The 26,082-nt window shown below is 37.2% G+C and overlaps 1 protein-coding gene and 1 non-coding gene across 4 annotated transcripts in view; both read left to right on the top strand.

The window, feature by feature from the left end:
* The window catches only part of Elovl7 (ELOVL fatty acid elongase 7), a 68,839-nt gene that overhangs the window by 15,170 nt on the left and 27,587 nt on the right, over window positions 1–26,082 (top strand). For all 3 annotated transcript variants that reach the window (XM_046456361.2, XM_058583134.1, XM_046456362.2), the window contains exon 2: window positions 25,560–25,657. In XM_046456361.2, coding sequence (XP_046312317.1) covers window positions 25,594–25,657 — 64 coding nt within the window. In that variant the 5' untranslated portion in view covers window positions 25,560–25,593. The remainder of the gene's footprint in view (window positions 1–25,559; window positions 25,658–26,082) is intronic.
* Window positions 17,627–17,687, top strand: LOC124100778 (U7 small nuclear RNA). The gene has a single exon (XR_006854407.1). It is a non-coding gene; the product is annotated as a U7 small nuclear RNA (small nuclear RNA).

Here is a 26,082-nt window from a genome sequence, read left to right as displayed (position 1 = left end):
ATCTATCACACCCTTTTTTCTCTTTTAACTTCTTGGAGGAGGAGGGGTCATCCCTGCCCCAGTGGAGAAAGAGGTCACCTTGCTTTCCATCCTCTCTCACATTCTCCTGACTTTCATAGGTTGTTCTTCCTTGTTTCTCTGTATTGGTTCTTTCCTTCACCATGAAAACTGTTGAAGTGTTGCCACCTTGACAATGATAAAGATCATTTTGAGCATCCTTCCTCAATTCTGACCTTCATAACTAGGAGTCTTGCAATAGGCCTGTTAGGGCCTTCTGTTACTCATTTGCCTTTTTATTTTGACTTCTACCTCATCACTAAGCCTTAGTTTTCCCTTCTGAAAGCCAGGGGCTTCCTGGATGGATTAGTTCAGTGGAGACCATTCATCCCTGTCACACTGGGCCTTCTGATGCATTTGTCTTCATTGCTTCAAAATTTTCCCACTTCTGTTATTGTGATTCCATACATATTCAATTTTTTTGTATCTTTTTGACTTTCTTTTTCATCTTTGTGAGATTCTTCCCTCAGCCCACCCCTTACATTGTAGGATTCTCCAAGGTTCTGTCCTTAGACCTCTGTTTTTCTCATTCATCCATTATTGTGTTTTCATCACCATCTAGATGTGAAAGTTTCTAAAAGCTGTATCTTCAGCCTTGCTGTTCCTCCAGTGTCTCTTGGGACATCTCCACCTGAATGTCCCATAGGTTTGTCACAACAGGATTTACTAATCACCTTCTCCTTAAACCTCTTCGTCTTCCTGTATTCCTTATCTCATCTGGTGCACATAGTCACTCAGACCAAACCAGAAACTTCAGTCGCTCTGCTATTTTTACCTAATCAATCACCAAGCTCTTTGCATTGCCTCATAGAGGTTTCTCCACTTTGTGTCTACCACCACTACATGTCACCAAACTATTTGTACACTTGTTATAGCCTCAGTCTTTCCCATTAGAAAAGGGAAAGGCTTTTTAAATTGTATATGCATACAATAAAATTCTAGTTGATCTCCCTGCTCTTAGGCTCCCCACCCCCTGTCATATTCATCCTTCACATAGCTGATTTGCCTACAGTTAAGGCTTGCAGAATAATGCCAACTTGGGAGTGTCAGTGTGGTAGGACTCTGGTGAACTGTCTGGTTGAGTTCCTTTACAAACTGAGCTTCTGCATAGCATTTCACCTTTGAAAAGCTTCACATTGCTTATGCAACATCTTTTCACACTGCTCATTTGTATCTCCAGTGACTTTGCCCCAAAGCACCCACTTCCTACTATTCACCAAGAAGTAGTTCATATCTTATTGATTCCACAAGGACTTCTTAATATTCACATCTTTATTAATTTTCTCAGTGCTATTTATTGAATACCTGTGTTGGCCCAGGCAGCAAACAACATTCCCAAAAGGCGTAAGATGTAAGCCCCACCTGAGATTATTAGAGTTGTGTTTCTCAATCTGTCTGTGATTAGTGGATTGTTTGCTCTGTCATGGATGAATAAGTGAGCCTTCCGCTCAGAAGAGAATGAACAGGTTGTCTGAATGGCTCAGCTGAAAGGGAAACCAAAAGTCTGTTAGAGGAGGGCAAAATCTTAGAAAGTAAGATATGATTACCAGGCAGGTGGACAAGGCTTTTTGGTCATGAGGAAAAATGAAGAATAGATAGAGAGGGAAAGTGGAGTCTGCTGGAACCACAAAGACAGATGACAGTGGGAACAGAGTGGAGGGGGACTGCAAAAAGGCAAGAGATGAGGCCACAGAGTCAGACAGGATTGAGGTCATTTACTTGGCTAATACTTTGAGAATGAGATGCATTTCAGATTCTTCCAAGGTACTGAGACTAGAAGATACCCAGGAATGGTTTTTGCCCTGAAAGAGCTAAAAAGGATGCTAACGGTAATCGAGGAGTTAGACTTTTTACTGTAGGCGGTTTTCCTTGGAAAGATGGCCCTGGTGGCATTGTGGAAAAATGGAAGACTGGAAAGTTAGTTGAGAGGTCATTACCGTATCAGGTGAGTGATGATAAGGGTCAGGAAGTAGTAATCAGTGGTTGGGAAAGGAAGTAAGGACAAAGGAAGAAAAAAGGCACTTTTAGGAGAAATTCTATTAAGGTGGCATAAACCATATGGTCTTGAGGGTCAGTGGAGCTTAGGGATTTGTGACTTGTGATAGGGTTAGTGGTTCAGTTAGTGGGGAGAGATCATAATAGAAGAGGAAGGGTTAGGAGATGTGAGAAGTCAGAGTCTGAAGATGTCACACCATTTAGGGGCCTCCTCTCTGAATTCCTGTAGTACTTGTGCTAATCTCTATCATACACTTACTTGTTCAATGGATTTATGTGCTTGTGAACTTCTCCTCTTCCTTCTTTTACTTCTGTGTGTGTGTGTGTGTGTGTGTATGCTATGTGTATGTGTACGTGCGTGTGTGCATCTATGTGTGTATTCCTAGGGATTGAACCCACGGGTGCTGTTACCACCGAACTACATCCTTATCCCTTTTTATTTTTTATTTTGATAAGGGTATAATTTGCCCAGCCTGGGCTTGAACTTGCAATCCCCCTGCCTCAGCCTCACAAGTAGCTGGTATTATAGGTGTGCACTACCATGCTTATGAGCTTCTTGAGAATGTGTGCCTGTTTTTCCACCCAAACACTTTTCACAGGCCTAGCATGTGCAATAGGCTCAACAAATTGTTCTTAAACTAAACAGAAAGATAGTGTGCTAGTTTTCTCTTGCACCACAAACTTAGTGAATTAAAACAACACAGACTTATTAACTATGCGTTAGAAGTCCAGGTTGGAATGGCTGGTTTCTCTACTATTTTAAAAGGCCAAAATCAAGGTATTGGCTGATTGGGCTTTTACTAAGAGGTTCTGGGAGGAAAACATTTCCAGACTCACTTAGGTCGTGAGCAGAATTAAGCTCCTGGTGGTTACATTGCTAGGGTTCTTGTTTTCCTTTCTGTCCTTAGTTCTTCGGGACTTTGAAAGTGGGCCCCTAGTATGATGCATTGAATCCTCATGCTTTAAAACTATCTCCTTTTTCCAACCAAAGACAATTCTCTGCTTCTAAGGACTCGTGATTGCACGGTGTCCACCAGTATAATCTCTGTTTTAAGGTCTATAACCTTAAATACATCAATAGAGTCTATTTTGCTATGTAACAGTCACAGGCTCAAGGGATTTGGTCACGGACATATTTACAGTGGGCATTATTTTGTCTACCACAATAGTAATTATGTACCCAGTCATGCAGGGATTATGACCATGGTTCTTAAACACATGTACATTCTAGCGTCTCTCATTTGTGCAGGGAAATACAAAGAGATAAAGTTTACCTAGTGTCAGAAAGAAATGGGAGCAGAAAAATGTCACAAACCCTTCAGCTTCCCCTCTTTCTTATGATCATCAGTACAGTTAGCCATCCCCTTTGTGTATCTATCCCTCTAAACCATCCATTCAACTAGTCATTCATTCATTCATGAACATTTGAGTACCAATTTTAAGTCTATGCAAGATTGAGAAATGAGGAAGAAAATGTGCTGCAAGAATGAATAACATCTCATTTCTGTCAGCTTATTTTCAATGTATTGAGGTCTACATCAAATATTCTTAAATCCATGCTGTCTGTTGATGAGTTTGGCTTGTGTTGGTGATTTTTTCTTCTCTGCTTAGGGAATAATCTTTTTGGTATACTGTAGCTTTAAGCTCTGACCCAAGTGCTCAGTAAAGATGTGTAATTTTGGTAATTACTGCCTGGCTCACTTCCTTCTGTGTGTATTTGGAGATCATTAATAAATAAATATTATTGTCTTAATTTTTAACGTTATTCAAATAAGTAAACAATTTATCAATTGCTTATTATTCTTTCCACAGCTATTCTGTGCACATACAAGAAAGTAGTTGTCTTGTATCTGGCATTAATTATATATATTTACAGAATATTCCATAGCAAAATAGATGCTTTGCTACTCTATTCCTGTTTATAACTCCATTCCTTTTTATAACTCCACTCCTTTTTATGGCATGTCATTCCATGGTATGAATATACCACTGTATTTACAAGTCTCATATTGGTGGACATTTGGATAGTTTTTACTTCCTGTGCTATTAAAATACTGTCATAGTAAAAAGTATCTTGTGCACATACTTCACACAATTATAAATATACATATAGAATGTCTGTGCTGTAGTAGACACTGCCAAATCCTTCCCACAGAGCTTGTACCATCCACATTCCCACCAGCAGTTTGTGAGAGTGGCTTTCCCTCAACTCGGCCAACAAAGTATATCATCAAACTTGATGCAGTTGGCCAATATGATATGTTAAAATGGTATTTCAATTTAAATTTGCACTTATCATATTAATAAATAATATTGGGCATCCCTTTGTGTGCAATATTGTTTAGAGTCATTGGTATCTATTTTTCTATAAACTATTCATTATCTTTTGTCCCTTTTTCTATTGAGTTGGTTTTTTTCTTTTTGATTTGTTGTTAGTCTTTATATATTAGAAAAAGTAGTTTTGAGAATATTAAAGAAATATGGTTTTCTTTCAGTTTGACAATCTTTTTATTTTTAGTTTTTAATTGTACGTGGATTTAATACCTTTATTTTATTTATTTTTATGTGGTACTGAGATTGAGCCCAGTGCTTCCCTCATGCTAGGCAAGCACTCTACCACTGAGCCACAACCCCAGCCCTCAGTTTGGTAATCTTTTGACTTTCTTAAGTTCGTTTTTTCTCAGCACTGATGATCAAACCCAGGCCCTCACACATGCTAGGCAAATGCTCTACCACTGAACTACATCCCCAGTGCTTTACTTAAGCTTTTCATATACACATTTAATATTAGATGGTTATATTTAGTTAATTTTTACATTTATGCCTTCTGTGTTTTGTGTTATGGTTGGAAAGGCCTTCCTCATTCCAATATTATGAAAGAATTATCTAATGTTTCACCAACTATTTTAACTTTTTATTTTGAAGTAAATATAGATTCACAAGCAGTTACAATGTTAATACAGAGAAATCCTGTACCCTTCACTCAGTTTTCTCCAAACACCAGGTACTTTCATAATTTCGTTTTATACTTTTAAATTATTGATCCACCTGAAATTTACTTTGTATGAGATAATGGATTCCAACTTACTTTTTTTCAATTGGTTACTTATTGTCCTAACATTACTTATTAAATAATCCATATTTTCCTCAGCCATTTTAAGTGCACATGTATAAATCACATACTAAATTCCTATACATGCTGGTTAGTTTCTTAAATATTTAAACTATCACAGTTGAGATAGAACATGCCATGTCATTGCTAATGTTTCTTTTTCCAAGAGACTCATGTGCAAATGGCCAATGTTAGCCTCATTTCAAAATCCTGTTATGATATGGTATAATTTGGCATATTTTTCTAGAATTGACTTTGTGGTATTATAGGTTGTGTTGGGATACAAGTGAATAAACGTTCCTTGCCCTCCAGAAGTTAGCTTAGTTTATTGATCCCATTTTATTAAGGTAAGCCTTTGGACTATGTACTGCTTAAGATTAATCATGCAATTAATTCTCATGAAGAATGTATATTATCCCCATTTGTAGTTAGAAAATTGAGACTCAGAAAAATGAAGGTTTCTCAGATCTTAGATCCTAGAGCAAGTTGGCAGAGTTCAGACTCGGGTTCTGGTCTTGTAACTTGTTTTTATCCCTTATCATTCCAGGACATGCCTCAGATCTGCCCAAGATGTCTCTTCACTCCATTGAACTGAGATAATAACTACCATAACTTTTGGTCTATTGCATAACTTCCCTGTTCCATCTCTACTTAGCAAACCTAAAGGATCACACTATTTTCATTTAATTTAATTTTAAAATAAGCCTTACTGTCTAGATTTGAGATTTACAACATAATGTCTATTTTAAGTTCTTATCAAAGAAAGGGCTAAGCAAAGACAAAAGTTGACTTCTACAGTGTTTTTCAGACGTCACTCTGAATAATGCAAAAGAAAAAATAAACTACTCATCTGCTTATTTAGTTATCTGAATTTAAGGGGTAGATTTACATCGTTCTTAAATTCTTTCCCAGCTGTTTGATTTTAGATATGATTTTTATCTTGTTAGTATTTTCCATAATTTTATTTCTCCCTATAGAAGTGAGGGAACAAAAGCATTTAAAGAATGACAAGTATTTTCATGTGGGTTAGAGGAAAAACATGCTAGAAATTCATTAATCTAATCAAAAATCATATTTGTTAGTGGAAGTCATATAGGTTGATTATTGTATAATGTAACACTAGTCTTGGATTCAGTTCATCAGCTGAATTACATCAGCTTCCTGGCCTATCTTTAGAGGCCACCACTTAAAATTCCATAGGTGCTTTGTATTTGAGTCTATCAATTCACATACTCATAGTTTCCTATTACTATAGTGTAATCTATGTGATGTTTTTCATGGGATGGGAATTTTAGGATTTATAAATGTGGGGGAGGAGGAGAGAGCCTTCAGTTCTGCATTTTATGCTTACTAGTCAGAATTGCCCTATAGCAGGATAAGATCTTCCAGAAGATTTTGCTTGCTTCTCTTAGAGAATATATCTTGTATGCGGTCTGTGTGGACAGCCCTTAAACTGGACAGTTTGGATACTTAAAGACATAAGTTGTTTAGTACGTTTCCTGGGAAGGAGTATGTTCTTAGGATCTGGTGAGTTAATGTAAGACCAGTCACACTCAAGAAACTGATCCGTAAACTTGAATACCAAGTCATTCATTCAAAATTGTCATATGTGTAAACAAAGCCATGATCAAGCAAGTGTGAAGGTGGGTCATTCTTCTCAGGAGATTCAGGTCTAGATGAGAAGGTTGCTTGATAAAATTAAAGCAAAGTGTTTGACCTGTTCTTCTCTTGAGATGATTCCCTTAAAAAAAAAAAAAAAACTTCACTCACAATACCTTCTAAGGCCGTGCTGATAAACCCTGGTGAGTACCTTACCAGCTATGTTTTGAAGACTTTGAGGAAACCTCTGTTTTACAGTTCATAATCAGTTTTATGTCACCTTCCCTAATTCCCACAGGACTGTCAGAACCTACTAAAGCCTATGTACCACATAATTATTTTTTAATGCATTACTTTTTTTTTTTTTTTTTGCAGGGCTGGGGATCAAACCCAGGGCCTTATGCATGCTAGGCAAGTGCTATAACACTGAATTCCATTCCCAGCCCCATAACTTTTAAATTATTTATTGTTCATATGAAGGGTAGCACCTCATCATTATGAGCAGGTTGGCTCGCTTTCATTCCCAGTTCATAGGATGTATAGACCTGTCGCATAAAGACCTTTAACTCTGTGTTAACTTTCAGTCTGTGAATGTGGTGATTGACTTCTAGATTTTGTCCTTGAATTCAGAGATTTGTCTACTTGGGAACCTGAAATTTCCATTCCCTAGTCTGCTTTTTAAAAAAATAAAAAATAAAAAAAAAATATATATATATATATCTTTAGTTGTTGATTGACCTTTATTTTATTCACTTATTTATGTATGGTGCTGAGAATTGAACCCAGTGCCTCACACATACTAGGCAAGCATTCTGCCACTGAGCCACAAACTAGCCCCCTGAGTCCGCTTTTATTTTTTCCTGTGACTTTCTACATGGTAGACTAGCACTATTAGTAATGATGTGAATCACAAGTCATTTCAGGCTTAAAGGTTCGTCTGATTATCATTAAATAATCAGAGGCTGCTCAGCTAGATTATATTAACCTCTTTTATTTCCCAGGTTCACTGGGGTATGGCTAGGTTGTCATCCTAGTGCTTCCTTCTCCTCTGAGGGGTCTGCTCAGACCTGAGGAGACGTTCTTGGCTTCTACCCCTTTCGGCCCCATTTTGTGGCTAAAGCATCCTGAACTTAAGGTTATTGTAGAGCATGCACTGTGTATTCTGTTTACTTGGCTGTGAGCTCCAAGAAAGCAAACACTCTGTCTAGTTCACTTTTTAAAAACAGCTGTAATTGAGATACAATTCATGTACCATACAACTAACCCATTTAAAGCGTACAGTTCAGTAAGCTTTAGTACGTTCAAGGAGTTGTACAAACATCACCTCAATCAATTTTAGAAGATTTTTATCTTCCCAAGAAGAAATTCAATACCCACTAGCAGTCTTCTCACTCCATTCCCACCCCCAGCTCTCCACGCCTCGGCAACCTCCAGTCTTCTTTCTGTCTCTCTGGATTTGCCTGTTCTTAACATTTTGTATATGTGGTCTTTCATGACTCACTTTTTACTAAGCATAATATTTCAAAGTCTGTCCATGTGAAATTATCTCATGAATCCATACTTCATTCTTTTTTTATTGCTGACTAATATTTCACTCTATGGATATCACGTATTTATTGGCTCATTATTTGTGGGCATTTGGGTTGTTTCCACTTTTTGACTTTTGTGAATAATGCTGCTATGAACATTCACATACAAGTTTTTGTGTGGACTTGTGTTTTCAGTTTTCTTGGATATATCTAAGAGAATTGCTGGGTTATATGGTAATTCTGTTTGATCCTGTGAGGAACTACCAAACTGTTTTCCACACTGGATATGGTCATTTTTAAATCCTACCAGACATGTGTGAGTATTCCAACTTTTCTGTGTCCTTGTCAATGCTTGTTTTCATCTGTCTCTTTAATTTTAGCCGCCCTGGTCTGTAGTGGTTGTCTGGCTCACTTTAGAATCTCCATCACAGGGCCTACCATGGTATTAATAAGTGTTGATTGATTGGCCAAGCCTGTTTCCCTTCTTGTTATTCATGTCACCCTCCTCAATGGGAAGCTGCATGCTGTGGTGGAGGAACATGAACTCAAGTTCTGTTGAACTTTCAACACCTGCTCAGTAACTTAATAGCTGTGTGATCTGGAGCAAGTTACCTCACTTCTCTGAGCTGCAGTTTCTTTATCTGTAAAATGAAGATAATGATATGTATTTTATCTGGTTGCCCTGAGGATTGAGTGTAATAATGTGAATGGAGCATCTAGCACAGTGCCCAACCCAGGGCCTTCATTAACTGATGCTGTTGTTATTCTCTTGGAAAACTTGGGCAGCAACTCTACTCCCTTGCCTCAGGAAATAGGGGCAGCAGTTGATTTTGGGAGAGGTACCTAGTGGCACCGCCTGTGATACGCAAGGTCAGCTCCCTTTCCTTCTTTAGGAAAGCTCCCTGCAGATCTCACGGAATCTGTTACCACCTCTTCCATTTTTGAGCAATATTCCAAGGTGGCTGTTGAGGCTGAGTGGGAGACCTGTCATCTGTGGTTCTACTGCTGCTTTCTGATTTCTCCGTAAGCTTTGACTGACCTCTTTCATAGATTTGGTCATTTCTAGTAACTCATTATTAAAATTTTACTCCTTTCCTAACCACCAACTTAAAAACCTTTAATCAAGACAACGTTTTAATTGCATAAATCCCCAGTAATGAGGATTCTAGGTTGACACAGGTGGATTTGGGCTATGGAGAAACAGTTTTCTGACTTGACAGAGAACTTATTTAGCTGGGCTTGTTCCTGTCGTCTTGCCTTTGAACTTCTTGGATAATTTATGAAAGCAGAGGAACTGCTTTCATCTGTGGCACACAGTGGCAACGTTCCCATGGCAGGAAGTGTTTTTTCTTACAAATCTTATACATAGCGGTCACAAGGGAGGCCTTAATATCTTGTTTTACTTATTTGTGTATTTTTGTAATTTCATGATTGTTTCAGTGTTTTTACCTGAGAGCTAAGCAGCTTGGAGAAAAGGCTGAGACATACTTGCCCTGGGACCTTCATTACTCAGCCCCGATCTACCTGCCTGTCTGGTTTTAGCTGCCACTTCTCCTTTTTACAAATTGTCAGATACTGTAACAGAATCTATAGCCTGGAGTCCCCCAAAGCCCTATTTCTGTTAATAGCAAAAATGTGATGGGAACAAAACCATTGGTGGCATTTGAGGTTGGAAGGGAGAACAAGGGGGACGTGAGAAATAGCTTACTGAAAGAGGGAAAGAATTTAGAGAGTAAATTGAATGGGAAGAGTGGAATCAGATAACAGAGGCAAGAACTCAGGACTTGATGAGATTTCTAATAGGGGGCTATTGTTGGTTCTTGAGATGGGAGAAAAAATGATGAAAGTAGTATTTTATGATTATTTTTTTATTGTTATGAGATTAGCCCTAAGCATAAATTTAAGGGATATATATATATATATATATATATATATATATATAAAATCAATTTGATTTATATCAAATCAAAAGTCAACATACCTCATGTAAGCTTGGTTTAGGTTATAATCCTACATTTTGTTTGGAATCACAAATTTTTATATATATATATATAAAATCAAGGCCAAGTGGCTGTAGCATAGGTCTGGAGTGTGGTCGTGGCTGTTGGTTGTGAGGATGGAGGGGAAAGCTTCCATCTAAGCATGAGCACTCAGGCTGGAGATGGAAGAGTACAGTGCTTTGGATCAAAAAAAAAAAAAAAATTGAAGGCATTAAGACCTGTAGAAATGGCAGTGAAAGAGTCCCACTGGTTAAAGACAGAAGTTGGGCAAGATGAGCTCCTTTGGGGATTAGTACAGTTTCCTGTGACCATGGAATGTCCAAGTTATGATATTTATTGATAGTTGAAAATACTGGACTCCAGCATGAGTAAAAGGTTGAGGCTTAGAGTGTAAATTGGGGGGTCATTACTGTAGTATTAGAAATGAGTAGATAAAGAGGGGAAAAAAGTCCCAAGAATCCAAAGGAGACCCTCCCTGCCAGTGCAAGAATTAAAAAAAAAAAAAAAAAAAAAAGCAGCAGCCAACAGCCCAGGAAGGACTGAAGGATGGAAGGGCATGAGGCCACTCAGAAGAGTGCTATGTTCTGAAAGCCAAGGCCAAAGGTTGAGGAAGGAAGTAGAGGTCAGCAATGTGGGGCTGCAGGAAAATGAGGGTAGATAAGAACTCAGGAGAGAAGCCTTTGGGTTTAGAAAGAGGGAGGTCCCTAACCTTTGCATAGAGCTCCAGTGAGAGAGATACTTTTAATCAAGCAAGATGGTTATCTGAGGACATTCACACCTTCCATCTGCATCCCTTAGAGGTGCTATGGTCTAGAGTCCTCTCTGAATCCCAAATACCAGATCTGCCTAAGAACAATCCCTCATCCTTATTTCATTACCATCTGCCTATTCTTTCTTTATTTTTTTTCTAACTAAGTTTAGCAGCTTATCTGATCTGATTTGGAGAGGAGCTTGTCACTATGGTCACTGATTTAACAACATAGGTCATAACCAGTTAAATGTTATCTTATTCCAACATGCATTTTCTGATGAAAATTAAATACATATTGAACAGTAAATTTGGTTCTCTATTATCAAATGTATCAGCAAGGATCCCTGTATTACTTTGTATATTTTCCTTTCCCCTCAAGATTTCATTATTTATATATTTCTCTCTCTTTTTTTTTTTTCTAGGACTTGTTATACATTAAGATTAAGACAAGATAAATAGAAAATTACTCTTAGTAGAAAATAGAGCAGTGCTGGATTTCTAGTAAAGGAAGTATAGCTGTCATGACTTGGGACAGGGATTTCAGAGGGTTACTGAAAGAACTTGCATTGGTATAACCTGAAAACCATCTAAGAGTTCTATAAGTGATGTTAGATGAGAAATAGAAGGTCAACATACCTCATGTAAGCTTGATTTAGGGTTATAATCCTACATTTTATTTGGAATCACAAATTCTACACTTCAGATGACAAATTTGAAGAAATCCAATAAATATTGCTCTTGTCATCTGTGGGATAAAAGTGAGAGTAAAGGTAAAACCTTTTGTAGTTTAAATGGTGTGACTTAGTGGTCAGACTGCATTTTTATATAATGATTGACTATCTGAGATAAGAAACTCTAAAAGAAAAAAGTTCTAGATAACAAAAGATTAGTGTTTTTATCCTTTATCTTTAACTATGTGGATATCAGACATTTGGAAATTTGGTAGGTGATAGTATCTCCTCTGGTAAGCTATTCTGAAAATATGCTATTAGGCTTTAATTACTCTGGAGAGTTTGTAATTTATACCAAAATTTTTTAATAGCATTTAGTTCACTTTAAATTTTTTTAGACATAGCTGGGCACAATAGTGCATACCTGTCACCCCAGCTACTCTAGAGGCCATGGTAGGAAGGAACACAAGTTCAAGGCCAGCGTAGGCAGCTTAGCTAGTCCTGTCTCAAAATCTAAAACATTAAAAAGGGCTGGAGATGTAGATCAGTGGTGGAATGCCCCTCAGTTCAATCCCCAGCACCACAAAGTAAATAAACTAAACTAAACTAAATAAAACACTTTAAGGTATAATCTGGATTTATGTTTGGTCTAATTAGTAATATACAGTAAACAAAGGATGAAAGAACATGCACTTAAACTAATTATGAATTATCATGAAATTTTCACAGAATTTAAATTAGCAAAACAAGGAGCATATTTCTGCACAATTCTGTTTTGTAACAATATGAAATTTCAGTATCTTTTTGCATTTTTGCAAGTAAATCTCAACATTGAAACCAGACTGGGCAATGAAGCCCAAAGCAAAGCAAAGATTGTAGGCCTTTGTGGGAGTTAGGTGGCCCCAGTTTCTCAGTTTCTGATTCATAACTCAGATGAGTAAACTGCAAGTAATCTTACTCCTAAAGTTAAAAAAAAAAAAAAGGTACAAGTGACCTTAATGAAAACACATTCCTCAAGTTTTTGAGAATCAAATCTCATTAAATAAAATCTTTTGAGAGGATCAAGTACAGCTTAGTAAAGGGCAAGAACACAAATAGAACATAATTAAACAGCAAAAAGTTGAGAAGTTGACCTTGTCATGTGAGCTATTTATAGATAAATATGCCTTATTTATAGGCTTCTAACTTAACTTTGAAGCCAAGAACATTGAATCTTCCTGCTAGCAAGTGAAGCAGAAAAATTATCATCTGGGATAATTTCTTTTATTGATAGATTAATACCATAGATATTTATTATCTGACTAACTTCCCCTAGGCCAGTATCATAAGATACAAACTTACACATTTCCACCCTACCTCATAAGAACTTGCAGAATTTTAGGTGAGGTAAGAGATGTCCACAAATGAAATGTACTATGGTGGCTACCAAATACAGAGGGACATGCAGGAGTGGAAACCAACATATTTAAAAACTTGTGTGGCAAGGATGAGCAACTGATCAGATTGGATGCCAGCCCTGAAAAACTGACCTGGCTGTCCAAGAGGGCACAAGAGTGGAATATCAGTACTGGTTCCATATAATGCACTATAGGATTGCATGTTTGCATAACCCTGTAATTGATTTAGCTGTATAATTACACATATAGATAATGAACTAATTATCAGTATTGGAAAGAAGAAGGTCTCAAATGTCATGAATACTGCACCAGAAGCTCTCTTAGCAAAAGTCTAGGTAAGCAGTAGGTAAAAGCTAAGCAGTAGGCATAGAAAAAGCCATATGAAAAGCCTTTAATAAGTGAATGATCTCACCATCTTCCTTCCCCTTCACCACGGGACTTCAATGTCAGGGTCCTCACTCATGAGTGGGAAATAAAGGAGTGTGTTAACACATAGCAGAGACAGGATCCTAGGATTACTACCCAAGTCTGGGCCAATCTGCATCTGTAGTTCTTCTCCCCACTCTCCATTATTGACCTTTGTAATACAAGAAATGCTTTATTTCATTCTATTAATTACCTAAAACAGTTATCAATTACCTAAAACAGTCATTTCTGTTAAGCATCATGTTAAAAACAACAGCAACCCTCCCAAAACACTGTGTTCCAAAGTGTGGTTGGAGGACTACCTGAATGAGATTGCCCATAAGGAGGCCTTCCCTGGAAATAGGCCTTTTGTCAAGTACTGCAGGAAAGTCTAGTGTACATTAACTTTTAGAATTGCTCTCTTATCCTAGCTAATGATGAAATTAATTTCTTTCTCGTATCTAGCCACTGCAAGATAGAATTTAATAAGCTGCTTTGTTGGGTTGAGAAAGTTAGGCAACAGTGTACTTGGAACATTTTTGGTAGGGTTGAGGCCTTGGTGGGTGATTATATTGGTGGATGTAGGGCAAAAATGAGATCTCTGGATATAAGATATACTGGACTGAGGTGACCCTGAGACCCTTGGAAAGGTGGTCTCCTGACTTCAATTGTGTTGAATGTTTACTTCTCCGGACCAGAGCTCCAGCCCACATTGTAGGATAAGTGAATCAGTGTTTGTGACTTGTATAGAAAATGAAATGCCTGTTAAGTTTTTGTTACATGAAATGCTCTAAATTTCCAAACTACTGAAATTTTAGAAATTTCAGAAACCCACCTGATCAGGTTGAGTACAGAAGTTGAAGTAGTTTCTCTTGCCTGCTTGCCTGCATTGCAGTTGTGACCAGGGGAACTTCTCTCAGTGTTATGGCTTATTTGTTTTTCTATTTTGTTCTGATTTCCCATGAAAGCAAAGCTCTTATCTTAGGCATCTATACACACACACACACATGCAATTTCGGCTTTTTCTTTCCACCAGCACCTTTTCTTAGTCCTACAAATGTATTCAGGGTGTTTAATCTATGAAATAATTCTTTCCCTCTGCCCTCTCCTTTCTCTTTATTCCTGTAAATAAATATCTTGAATAATAGACAGTATAGAAGAATAATGAGCCCACAAGTCAGTTGAGTTGAATGTTGGGTCTAAATCTTTCAGAACTTCTACTATCACAACTGAACAAAATCTAGGGTATTTTAATTTTTTCTTTTGTTGAATTCTGTACTTTAGAAATACCAATTATCTTTATATTGGATCATGCTCCCTAGTAGATTTTCTGTATTCTTTTAATCTTTGTCATTTTTCATTTGACTATTTCAATCTTTCTTCTATTTCAGGAAATCACTGTTTACCTATGAATACCCTGTTTCTGAATGCTTCTAATTTATTTGTGGTACAATAAGGACACTTTGATCTTCAATCTATTTCACGTGTTCTACAGTTCTACCATTCCATTTTATTAAAAAAAAATCATCTTATGAGTACATGTTTTCAAAGCAGTCGTGGAGAATTTCCTTTTATTGCTTTAGTTACCGGTTGCATTTCTTTCTTACTTGTGTTCTTTGTTAAGTGCCTTTCTTGGTTTACTTTTCCCCTAGAATTTATTTGTAAAGTTTTTGAATCTTTCTTTTCTGTTTTTTTGGTTTTTTTTTTTTTTTTTCGCTTTAGGAGTATTTGGGCACCTCTTGTCAGACTACCTACTTGTGCTGATATAATATGGGTGACTTGTTGTCCTGTTGCCACAGTATTTTTTCTTACCCCACTTTATTTTTCTTACTGAGCTATGACTTGAGGGCTGGGAATTTCAGTTTATACTCATTTTCCCCTATATCTCAGGAAAGTCTAATGTACATTAAGTTTTAGAATTAATCTTATTATATTTAATGATGAAATTATTCTCTTTCTGGTATTTATCCAAGAAAAGTTACAACTTAATAAACTAATTTTGTGTTTGGGAATTAGGTAATTATGTACTTGGAACATTTTTGGTGAGGTTAAGGCCTTAGTGGATAGTTAGTTGCATTGATGGATTTAGGTCAGAACTAAATCCCTGTGTATAAGAAATACTCACATAAGATCATCTTTAGACCCTGAAGGTTATAGAGAATGAAGGAAAGAAGAGTTCAGTTAATACAGGTTGTATCTGTTTTATTATTTATCCCCCTCCTCTTTTTTTTTTTTTTTTTTTTTTTTTTTGGTGCTGGGGATTGAACCCAAAACCTTGTGCATGCTTAGCAAGCACTCTACCAGTAAGCTAGCTCAAGAATATATTGTATGTTTTAAAAATCACTTTTTAAAATAAGAGGTAGAGCTTACTATGTTGCTCAGACTAGCCTTGAACTCCTGAGTTCAAGTGATCTTCCTGCCTCAGTCTCCCAAGTCACTGGGACTACAGGCCTGCCCCACCATGTCTGATAATTCCCACTATTAAGTATTGTTAAATACCAACACCAAGATCTCCATTCCCAAGGGGACACCTAAGGTACTTTCATCATCACAGTCTCTCTTGTTAATCCATTTGCCAGCCTGAGAAGAAAAAGATAGTCTATTTGCTTCTCTTCAGATTTGGAGATATCTATAAGAATTCTCAGGCTCTTTTGCCATCACTAGTTCATCTAGGGGAAGAGCCCATGTTGTGGATGCCACTCTGCTTCAAAGCCTCTCCTGGGTCACAACCTATTGAAATTTAGAACATCGGTGTTTGGCATTTCCATATTTGGTTGTTTCTGTGAAGTTTTATGGTTTTTTTCCCATTTATTTTTCTTTTTCCAATATTTGGAGCCACTACAAGACAGCTCTGTTTCCTAAATGTGGGTGTTCCTTCAAGTACTGCCCTTTGCTGTGTGTTATTTATCACAAAGATTTACGCTGCTCCATATTAATTATTACCTGTCTTTATAGTTCACCATGGCCTTCAACCTGGGCTCTGATTTTGGAAATTTCTTTAAGTTGAATGAGCATTTTCACTTGGTAGAGTAGTCTCCTAGTGCCACAAATTGGGTGGATTAAGCAACAGAAATATATTATCTCATGGCTCTGGAGTTTAGAAGTCTGAAATCAAGGAGTTAGTAGGGTTTGTTCATTTGGAAGTATAAGGATAGGAGCTGTTCCAGTCCCTTCGTCTTGGCTTATAGATTGCCATCCTCATGTTCACCTTACATTCTGCCTCTGTGCTTGTCTGTGTCTAGATTTCCCCTTTGTATAAAGACACCAATTATATTGGATTAGGACCCACCCTAATGACCTCATTTTAAGTGTTTACTTCTATAAAAACCCTCTGTCCCAATAAGATCACATTCTGAGGTAACAGAAGTTAGTGCTTCAACATGTAGATTTTAAGGGGACACAACAGTTTATAACTCCTGGTTATTCATGCATGCTACAAATATTTCTTGCTACATACCAGGCACTAGTCTAGGCACTGGATTACAAAGACAGTGAGGCTCAATCTCTTCCCTCTTGATGAGTAGAGAAGATAAAGGATTCATAAGCAGACATTTGCAATACTACACAGTATGTGCTCTCATAGATGAGAGATTATGTCAAGGATCCCTTAGTGGGACACCTGTTCCTGAACTGCTCGCTCAGGGATGGCGTTTCAGAGGAAGTGATGCTTATATGTCTTTCCCAATAGGATGCAACACTGCACAGCTGTTGGCTCTGCTTCTAAACCACACCCTCATGACACCCAACCCTGGATCCCACCACCCAGTTAATCTTTCCAAAGCACCACTTTGATGAAGACATTCCCCAGTTGTAAAACCTGTAATGACACTTCACTGTCAACAAAAATAAGTCTTAAAAAATTCTTTAGCCTGCTTGGCTTTTGATTCTTCCATAATCAAGTACCACTCCCAGATCTGTCTTTTCTGTCTTGATCTATTTTTCCCCTCCTTAGTGTTATATATTACCAAGATGGATAAACACATATTCTAGAAACACAACTGGAGCTTTTCCATAATTTTATGAAGGCAGGATTTTTGTTTTGTTTTCCACTATATCATTGACGCCCTAAACAGTGCTTGGCTATAACAGACAGTTAAGAGTATTGATTGAAAGCGTTACAACTCTTTTAGAATTTGTCTAGCAGGCTTTCTGACTTGCTCAAAGGTCCCCTTACAGAGAAAAAAAAAAAAAGAATATTGGTTGAGTAAATGAATTAATTTTTCCACTGGAGCTCTCTCTGTTTGTGTTGTATGCCTCTCCTTTCTTCCAGGTATGCACATTTTTGTCTGTTGAAATCCCCGTCTGAAGGCTTAGCTCAAATATTCTCTCCTCCAATATGCCTTTTTTTCTGGGTTACATGCGCCAGATGTGACGCTTAAGGCTTTCCTATTCTATGTGAACTGCTTGCTTTACCGTGCATTTTGCTTTGCATCATAGATTTATGAGTAAGAATCTCTTCCCTGCCAGACTGAATTTAGGAACCATATTTAAAAAACAATATTGCATCCTGCTCAGCATTTCTGTGCACAGTAATTGATGCCAAAAGTTTCTTTATTTCTTTTTTTTAATTATAGATGGACACAATACCTTTCTTTTATTTATTTATTTTTATGCGGTGCTGAGGATCGAACCCGATATCTCATACATGAAAAGACAAGTGCTCTACCACTGAGCTGTGATCCCAGCCCTCAAAAATTTCTTTTTGTTTAAAGAGAAAACAAATGGGAGTATTCTGCATTTATTTCAATAAAGTGGAGAAGAAGGCCTAAGGAATAGAGCATTTGGTCTGGGCCCCTTACCTTATTCACGTTTTTTGGAGTTTACAACATTTTAAAATTCATCCAGCAGATTTTTATTAAGCATGTGTTTAATTCAAGGCAATGTATTAGGACTTAGATTACAAATAAGAATTAAACTGCCTTTGAGGTACTCACCACTTCTTCTGACAGAATGAGTACCATGGGTCCCCAGTAGGCACGGTTTATAGAATGCCTTTCTCCTCTCAGACTTTCTTGTCCAATTTTCTAACATTTTTTATACAAATTGAAGCTGCCCAAGGGTAGAGTCTCATTTTTATCCTGTTTTTCCCCACTACCTAGCTCTGAACTTAAATTGGCCAGTGATTTGAGCAGGTCCTTTATTTACCCTACAGATTCTCTGATTCTTGTCTAAGTTTGCCTTTTCTCTCCAATTATAGAATGCTATATTGGGACCAGAGACTTGGGAAGGATACTGATTGCTCTGCCTATAATCCCAGCCAGTTGGGAGGCTGAAACAGGAGAATCATGCATTTGAGTCCACCCTGGGCAACAGAGGGAGAGCCCATATTAAAAAAATAATAATAATAATAACAAAGAGTAATGAGAAGCACAACTCTTGGAGCAATGTTTTGCACTGTGCTAAAGTTTTCACATAAATTGCGTTTCCTACTGGGGCCTATTACTAATACCATTGGCTTCATTTCTAACAAGTTGTCATGTTAACATACTGAGGAAGTTAAGTGAACATCATAACTAAAGTTGGTCTGCATCATTGCTCAGACACAAGATTGTCCCACGGAGTTTAAGCCAAATAGAAATGCAATCTGAATTAGTCTGGTGAGTCATGTACATGTTATCTTTTTCAGAGGCATCTTATTCTTTATTTTATTTATTTAGTTTTATGTGGTGCTGCGGATTGCACCCAGTGCCTCATGCATGGTAGGCAAGCGCTCAGCCACTGTGCTACAACCCCAGCACTAGAGGCATCTAATTCTTAATAAGGGAAAATGAGACTGTAAAATTGAGGTGAAATAATGGAGTAGTAAGGAGTGGAAGGGATGATAAAGATCCTTGTTTTGGGGTCCTGCTTCACATGGAAATGACAGCTTGTAAACCTGATTGAAAGACAGGCCTGAGGATATTCATATAACAAATGTGTTAACATATGCTCCTATGACGTTGTTACCAGAGGTTGGGAAACATCCACATTATTTCAATAGGCTGTATACCAGACAGAACAACATAAATTTGTGGAAATAGTATAATGACAATTACAAGTGGTAGTCCAATCCTATGTTTTCTGGGTTCCTAGATTCATACTGTGGTATCTATGTTAAACAGGCTGTGGGACAAGATCATTCTATAAAGCAGATATTTAAAAGTCACTTAGAAGTCTTATATGGTGCTGCAGTGCATGCTTATTAACTTATTAATCATACTTTGTTTAAACAAAAATCAAAATTTGTTTATCCTGAGAACTTATTGACAGGAAAGTAGCAAGCATCTGGATGGGCCCAGGCTGTCAGAACTTCATCATACTGCAAAAGGCACTGGAGGGAGGGTAATCCCTGTTCCAACATTGTTTCTCAAGGCTAATGCTCTTCTTCCTTGTAAACGAACCACTTTCCCTACTTTCAGGATCCTCCATCCTCCCTAAGGCCATGTCCTCCCCATGTGACTTGGGAAAGTGAGAGTGGGTGGGTGCAGGGGTTTGGGGGGTATATATAACACTGTTTAACAAAGACACAACTACAGCCCCCATCCTTTTCAGTGCCTGGTTTAGATGTTGGCATGTGGTGCCTTTCTGGGAAGGGCCATTTAAGGACCTTCTGGGGAGAATGGAGAAGGGCTTTGAAGTTCCTAAAAAGAAACACAGAAAATATCCTTTCACTGCTCTGGAGAAAGGTGTGTGAGAATGTAATATTTGGAATGGCTGTCATTGTCTTGTTCCTTTAAAATGACAAGTCAGAACATTTTTTCTCTTACTTCAAGCTTATTTCACTCTCCCCAAAAGGGAGGTTTGTTTCCTCACATCCTGGAAGTTGGTGCTGACTCAGAGATCTGCTCCCAGATTTCACAGCAAGTTCCTTTGAATCATCAAATTAATCTTTTCCAGTATCAACTACACCTCCTCTTCCTGCCCTTCTAGATCCAAATGCCTTACTCTTTCCAGGTGACCTAAATGTGCTGAAATCTCTGTCATGTATTTTGTACTGGTTCCACATGCTGTGGGTGTCATCCTGTCTGAGAATGGTTTATGCAGTGTTAAGCAGAGGCTCCCAAACCTAGCCCATCATCCGAACTCCCCCAAACGCTAACTGAATCCAAATCTAGTGATTCTGATTTTCAACCAGATTTGGGAACCACTGACTTATATAAGAAATACAGAAAACAGAAAAAATCTGTACTGACATGACCCCTTTGTATTTCTCTGGTGTCTGTTGTAATAGCTCCTTTTTCATTTTTCATGTTTATTTGAGTTGTCTTTTTCTTATTCTGGTTAAAGATTTTTTTTCAATTTTTTTCCTTTCATAAAATGAACCCTTATGTTTTTAGTTACTTTATTTTATTGTCATTCTAGTATTCATTTATTTCTTCTGTAATCTGCTTCTGCTGGCTTTGGACTAGTTTCTTTTTCTCATTCCTTGAGGTATAATGTTAGGGTTTTTAAAATTTGAACTCCTTCTTCTTTTCTAATATAGGCATTTAGTGCTATAAACTTACCTCTCAGAACTGCTACATTCTATATGTTTTGGTGAGTTTTGTTTCCAACATCCTTTGTCTTAAGATATTTTAAAATTTTCCTTTTGGTTTCTTCTTTGACCTGTTCATTGTCCAGGAGCACATTGTTTACTTTCTACATATTTGTGAATTTTCCATTTCCCCTCCTGTTACTGATTTGTACATTCATACCATTGTGGTTGTGATTTCAGTCTTCTTAAATTTCTTTGTTCCTTTCTTTTTTTTTTTTTTTGGTGTGTGTGTGTGTGTGTGTGTGTGTGTGTGTGTGTGTTTGGGTTTGGTACTGAGGTTTGAACCCATGAGTGCTTTACCACTGAGCCATATCTCCAGATCTTTTTATAGTTTTATTTTAAGAAAGGGTTTCTTAGGATCATGCTAAATTGCTGAGGCTGACCTCTAACTTGTGATCCTCCTGCCTTAGCCTCTTGAGTAACTGGGATTACAGGAGGGCATGACTGTGTCTAGCAGTCTTCTTAAATTTCTTAAGACTTGTGTTGTGGTCCAACATATAGTGTATGATGGAGAGTGTTCTGTGTGCACTTGAATAGAATGTGTATTCTGCTATTGTTGAATAGAATGTTCTATATATATCTGTTAAGTCCATTTGTTCTAAAGCATATTTTATGTCCTATGTTTCCTTATTAATTTCAATAGTATTACAGCCTATTTCTCCCTTCATATCTGTAATATTTGATTTTAATATATTTAATAACTTAGGTGCTCTGATGTTAGGTGCATACATATTTATAATTATTATAGTCTCTTGATTACTTGTCCCATTTATCATCACAGTATGACTTGTCTCTTGCAACAGTTTTTGACTTTAAGTCTATTTTGTCTGATATAAGAACATAACTTTTATTTTGGGGGGTGATAGAGAGTATCCCCCCCCATTCCTTAGCAAATTACAAGGAGCTTATGTAGTATCAAGGTCATTGCAAAGAGAAACATTTTAGCCCCCTACCCTACCCCCTATTGTGTTCTTTGCTATTTCTGCTACATTGCCATCCTTTGAATATCCAGAGTCCCATCAGGTCTTTGGCCACTTGTCTGAAGAGATACATGTTGTTTGTACTCATGTGACTCCTTCATTCTCTACGGCTCTTCTGCAATACTTCCATGTTGAATGAGGGTACTAAGAAGTATTTCTGGAGCAGAAGAAACTCTGTGCCTGCCTAGGCCCTCTCAGCCTGTCCCAGTTCTACCCTGGCAACAAGGCCTGACCCTTATTGGCAATGTGCATAACCAAGGTTAAATTGAGAGAAATGGCAAAAAGGGAGGACAATAAAGGAATTACCAAGGAGAAATGTAAGTTAATATGAACTGTCAGAACAAAATGCAAACTCCTTTGTGGTAGGTGTGGTGTACACACATTTTTGCTTCTGTAATGAGTGTGTATATGTGTATGTGTTTATATATATATATATATATATATATATATATATATATATATATGTTAATATTACAGCACACATGTACATATATAGTAATTATTAACAGATTTGAACGTTTGTTATTTGAAATGATTTTCACTGGTCTGTTTCACATTCTAAATTCACTTGCTTTTAATTGGGGATTTGCAATGGATGAGGAAGAAAAAATAATTTATATTATTTTGCTGAAATAAATATATATCTAAATGAGTGGTACCTTAAAAATAGCCACCTCAGGAAACTATACATTTATTTCACTAATATTGTCATAACCCAAAACATTTCTGGCTTTGTTTGTTGGAGTTGGTCTTATCTTATAAACCATAAGCTGAAAATGTCAGTAGTAAATTATTTTATCATTAAGCCTGCTTCTTCTTCACCCCACTGATAAAGTGTGACTCAACTTGATACATTTACCTCAAACCCATTCTTTTTTGTTTTTGTTTTAACTGTAAATGAACATAATAACTTTGTTTATTTTTTTACATGGTCCTGATGATTGAGCCCAGTGCCTCATACAGGCCAGGGAAGAGCTCTGCCACTGAGCCACAACTCCAGCTCCTCAAAACCATTATTTTTTTTTTAAGAGAGAGAGAGAGAAAGAATTTTAATATTTACTTTTTAGTTTTCAGCGGACACAACATCTTTGTATGTGGTGCTGAGGATCGAACCCCGGCCGCACGCGTGCCAGGCAAGCACGCTACCGCTTGAGCCACATCCCAGCCCTTCAAAATCATTCTTAACTTGTAGTTATGAATTTGCTTTTTGGAAGTAGTAGGCAAAGGTTTTTCTCCCATAAGACCATTTTAAAAAATGATGAAAACTCTGAAGTTAATTTATAAAGAAAAGCTCAAAAATTGTTTTGAACAACAGCATCTCTGAAATGAGTCTACATTTGCCAAAGTGACTACTTTAAGGCAAATACTGTTATTTGGATGAATACATGTTGCTAAATTACTTTAAATCGGTGATGTACAACCTTGGACAGTTTTGCCCTCCAGAGGACTTTTGACAATTTTTGGAGACACTATTGGTTGTCTCCCCTGGGGAAGATGGGTTTCCAGCATCTGTCTTGTGCACAGAAGCTAGGGTTGGTTCCAAACATTGTACAATGCTTAGGACAAGTCCTCACAAGTAAGAATTATCTGGCCCAAATGTCAATACTGTCAAGATAGAAAAATCCTGCTTTAAACTGGTTATCACTTTGTAGTCCTCCCTCACATTTTAATATATTTCAGTGTTTCTGACCTTACTAAATCATTGGAAAGGAACATACTCACACATCCAGATATTTCTGTCTAGCATGCTCCAGGACTTCTTTGAAGCTTTGTTTCTGTTTAAATAGAGAGGGTGGGGTAGGATGGAGAAACCAGTTCCAGCAAGAATACAGGAACCACACTGATTAATATCTCGGTGGAAATTTCCCTAGCAATCTTGGAATTCTTATCTCAGAGGTTTTCCCTCCCTATGACAGTAGGAGCTGAGACTCCCATCTGACTTCAGTTCCTCAGAGTCAAAACCCAGAGTGACTGTTTTCAGTAATCTCCCCCTCAGACACACAAACACAAACACACACACACACACAGGAGAAGGACTTTACCACCCATTACCCTGGTTTGATGCTGTTGGTCTCTGCCCCTTTCTCAGGAGCCAGCATCAGTTGCCTTGTTTTATATTTATTTATTTTTTGTTGTTGTTTGAACTCTCCACGCTTCTTCAGAGCTTTGTCCTTATGACACCATCTGTGTTTCTTCTTGATTTTCATATAGTTAATTTGTTAGCCTTCTCTTTTGTCTTCTGAGTTTCGAGTCATAGAAAGGTCTTTCTCATGCCAAAGTTATAAATGTCTTCTTAGATGTTGTCATCTAGTGCTTTCATGGTTCTGTTTTTCTTAGCTAAATATTTGATCTATTTAGAGTTTATCTTGGCTTATAATACAATGTTTGAATTCAGCTCTCTTTTTTAAGATGGCTATCCAGTTGTACCCTATCATTTATTAAGTAACTGCTAGTAATTTGGTGCCCATTGATTTCAGATGCCACCTTTATCATATACTATGTCTTATTTATTTATCTTTATGTAAATAAAATGACTTTCTTTCTTTAGAATAAAGTCTCAGTTTTCTTAGAACAAATATACATAATATAAAATGTATCATTTAAACCATTGTAAAATGTGAAGTTTGGTGGCCATAAGTACATTTACATTGTTTGCAACTACTTCTATCATCCTGCTGTAGGACTTTTCATCTTTCTGCCATATGGCTTTAAATAAAACACACCATTAATTTTATGACACATCATCCATTGTTAAGGTGTACCCTGATTTCAGAGATGTGGGAAAGCATATGTCTTAGAATTACTGGAATGTAGTTTTAAATCCCCAAATGTATTTGGTATATTTCTGAATGTTCTATTCTGTTCCATTAATTTGTCTTTTCATGTGCCAATGCTGCACTATTTTAATTATTGAAGATTTATAATACCCTTTATTATACAGCACAGTAGTCTTAGTTTCTCCTCACTGATAGTTGCTTTTTTCTGAAGATTTTTTTTTCCAGTTTTCTTTGTCTACCTGTCCAGATAAATGAAACAGCTTCCTCTTGACTCTTAAAGGTCTTTTCCTCCCTCTTTCGGCCTCTATTCCACTTAAATTATAAAAACTTGCACATAGAAGATCTTATTGGGGCTGATGAGCTGAAGTCTAGGATTATTGTACCTTTTCTGAAAGTTTGTGTATCATCTTGACTTTATTCTCCTGGGTTTTTACTTCAGCTTCGCTATCATAGGTGCTGTCTGCTCCTGACCTATGTTGTGCCTATAAAAGTTCTGGGAATCATTTACTTCTTTTGTATTTTGTACATAGATTGTCAGCCTTTTTTTCAGTGAAGTTAGCAGTGGCCCTAGAAGAAGGGGACATCTGTAATGTTTGCAACTGCATCAGGGCTTAATATGGTTCACTAATGCATTTACCCTCAGTAGAAGTTTGTTGCTCTGCCAGGTTTTCCTATTAAATTTTTAGCATTTTTAATATTGTATTACTAAAAGCTTATCTTTATTTCATTTATAGATCATCAACTCGTTTTTTTTTTTCTCTCTCTCTCTAAAGAATCCATTAAAAGAGCCAGTAAATCTTGTGGAAAATGGCCTTCAGTGATCTTACATCGAGGACCGTGCGTTTTTATGATAATTTTATCAAAGATGCTGGTGAGTAATCAAATTTCCCAATCAAGTCTTATCCTTCCTTTTTATGTCAGATTCTTGGCTCATGCTCGTAATCCCAGCAGCTCAGGAAGCTGAGGCAGGAGGATTGCAAGTTCAAAGCCAGCCTCAGCAACTTAGTGAGACCCTAAGCAACTTATGAGACCCTGTCTCAAAATAAAAAATGAAAAGGAAAGGCTAGAGGTGTGGCTCAATGGTTAAGTGCCCCTTGGGTTCCATCACTGGTAACCCCCTGCCCCCTAGTAAAAGAGATTCTTATATTGATAGGATTTCAACAGAATGAGAGACTTTGCAATTTCTTATTAGTAGTCAACCAAGAGTAAGTGAGGAAGTGTCAATGGTTTCATTACAGATATATACAGAGATGGAGCTACACAGATATTCATTACAGTGTATTTAAGAGTGAAAAT

The sequence above is a fragment of the Marmota monax genome, unplaced genomic scaffold (assembly GCF_021218885.2).
Source record: "Marmota monax isolate L192 unplaced genomic scaffold, Marmota_monax_Labrador192_F-V1.1 WCK01_AAM20220418_F8-fsc00037, whole genome shotgun sequence".
NCBI classification, from domain to species: domain Eukaryota; kingdom Metazoa; phylum Chordata; class Mammalia; order Rodentia; family Sciuridae; genus Marmota; species Marmota monax.
Note: the sequence above shows the minus strand (reverse complement) of the source record. Positions and strands in the feature narration are given on the sequence as shown.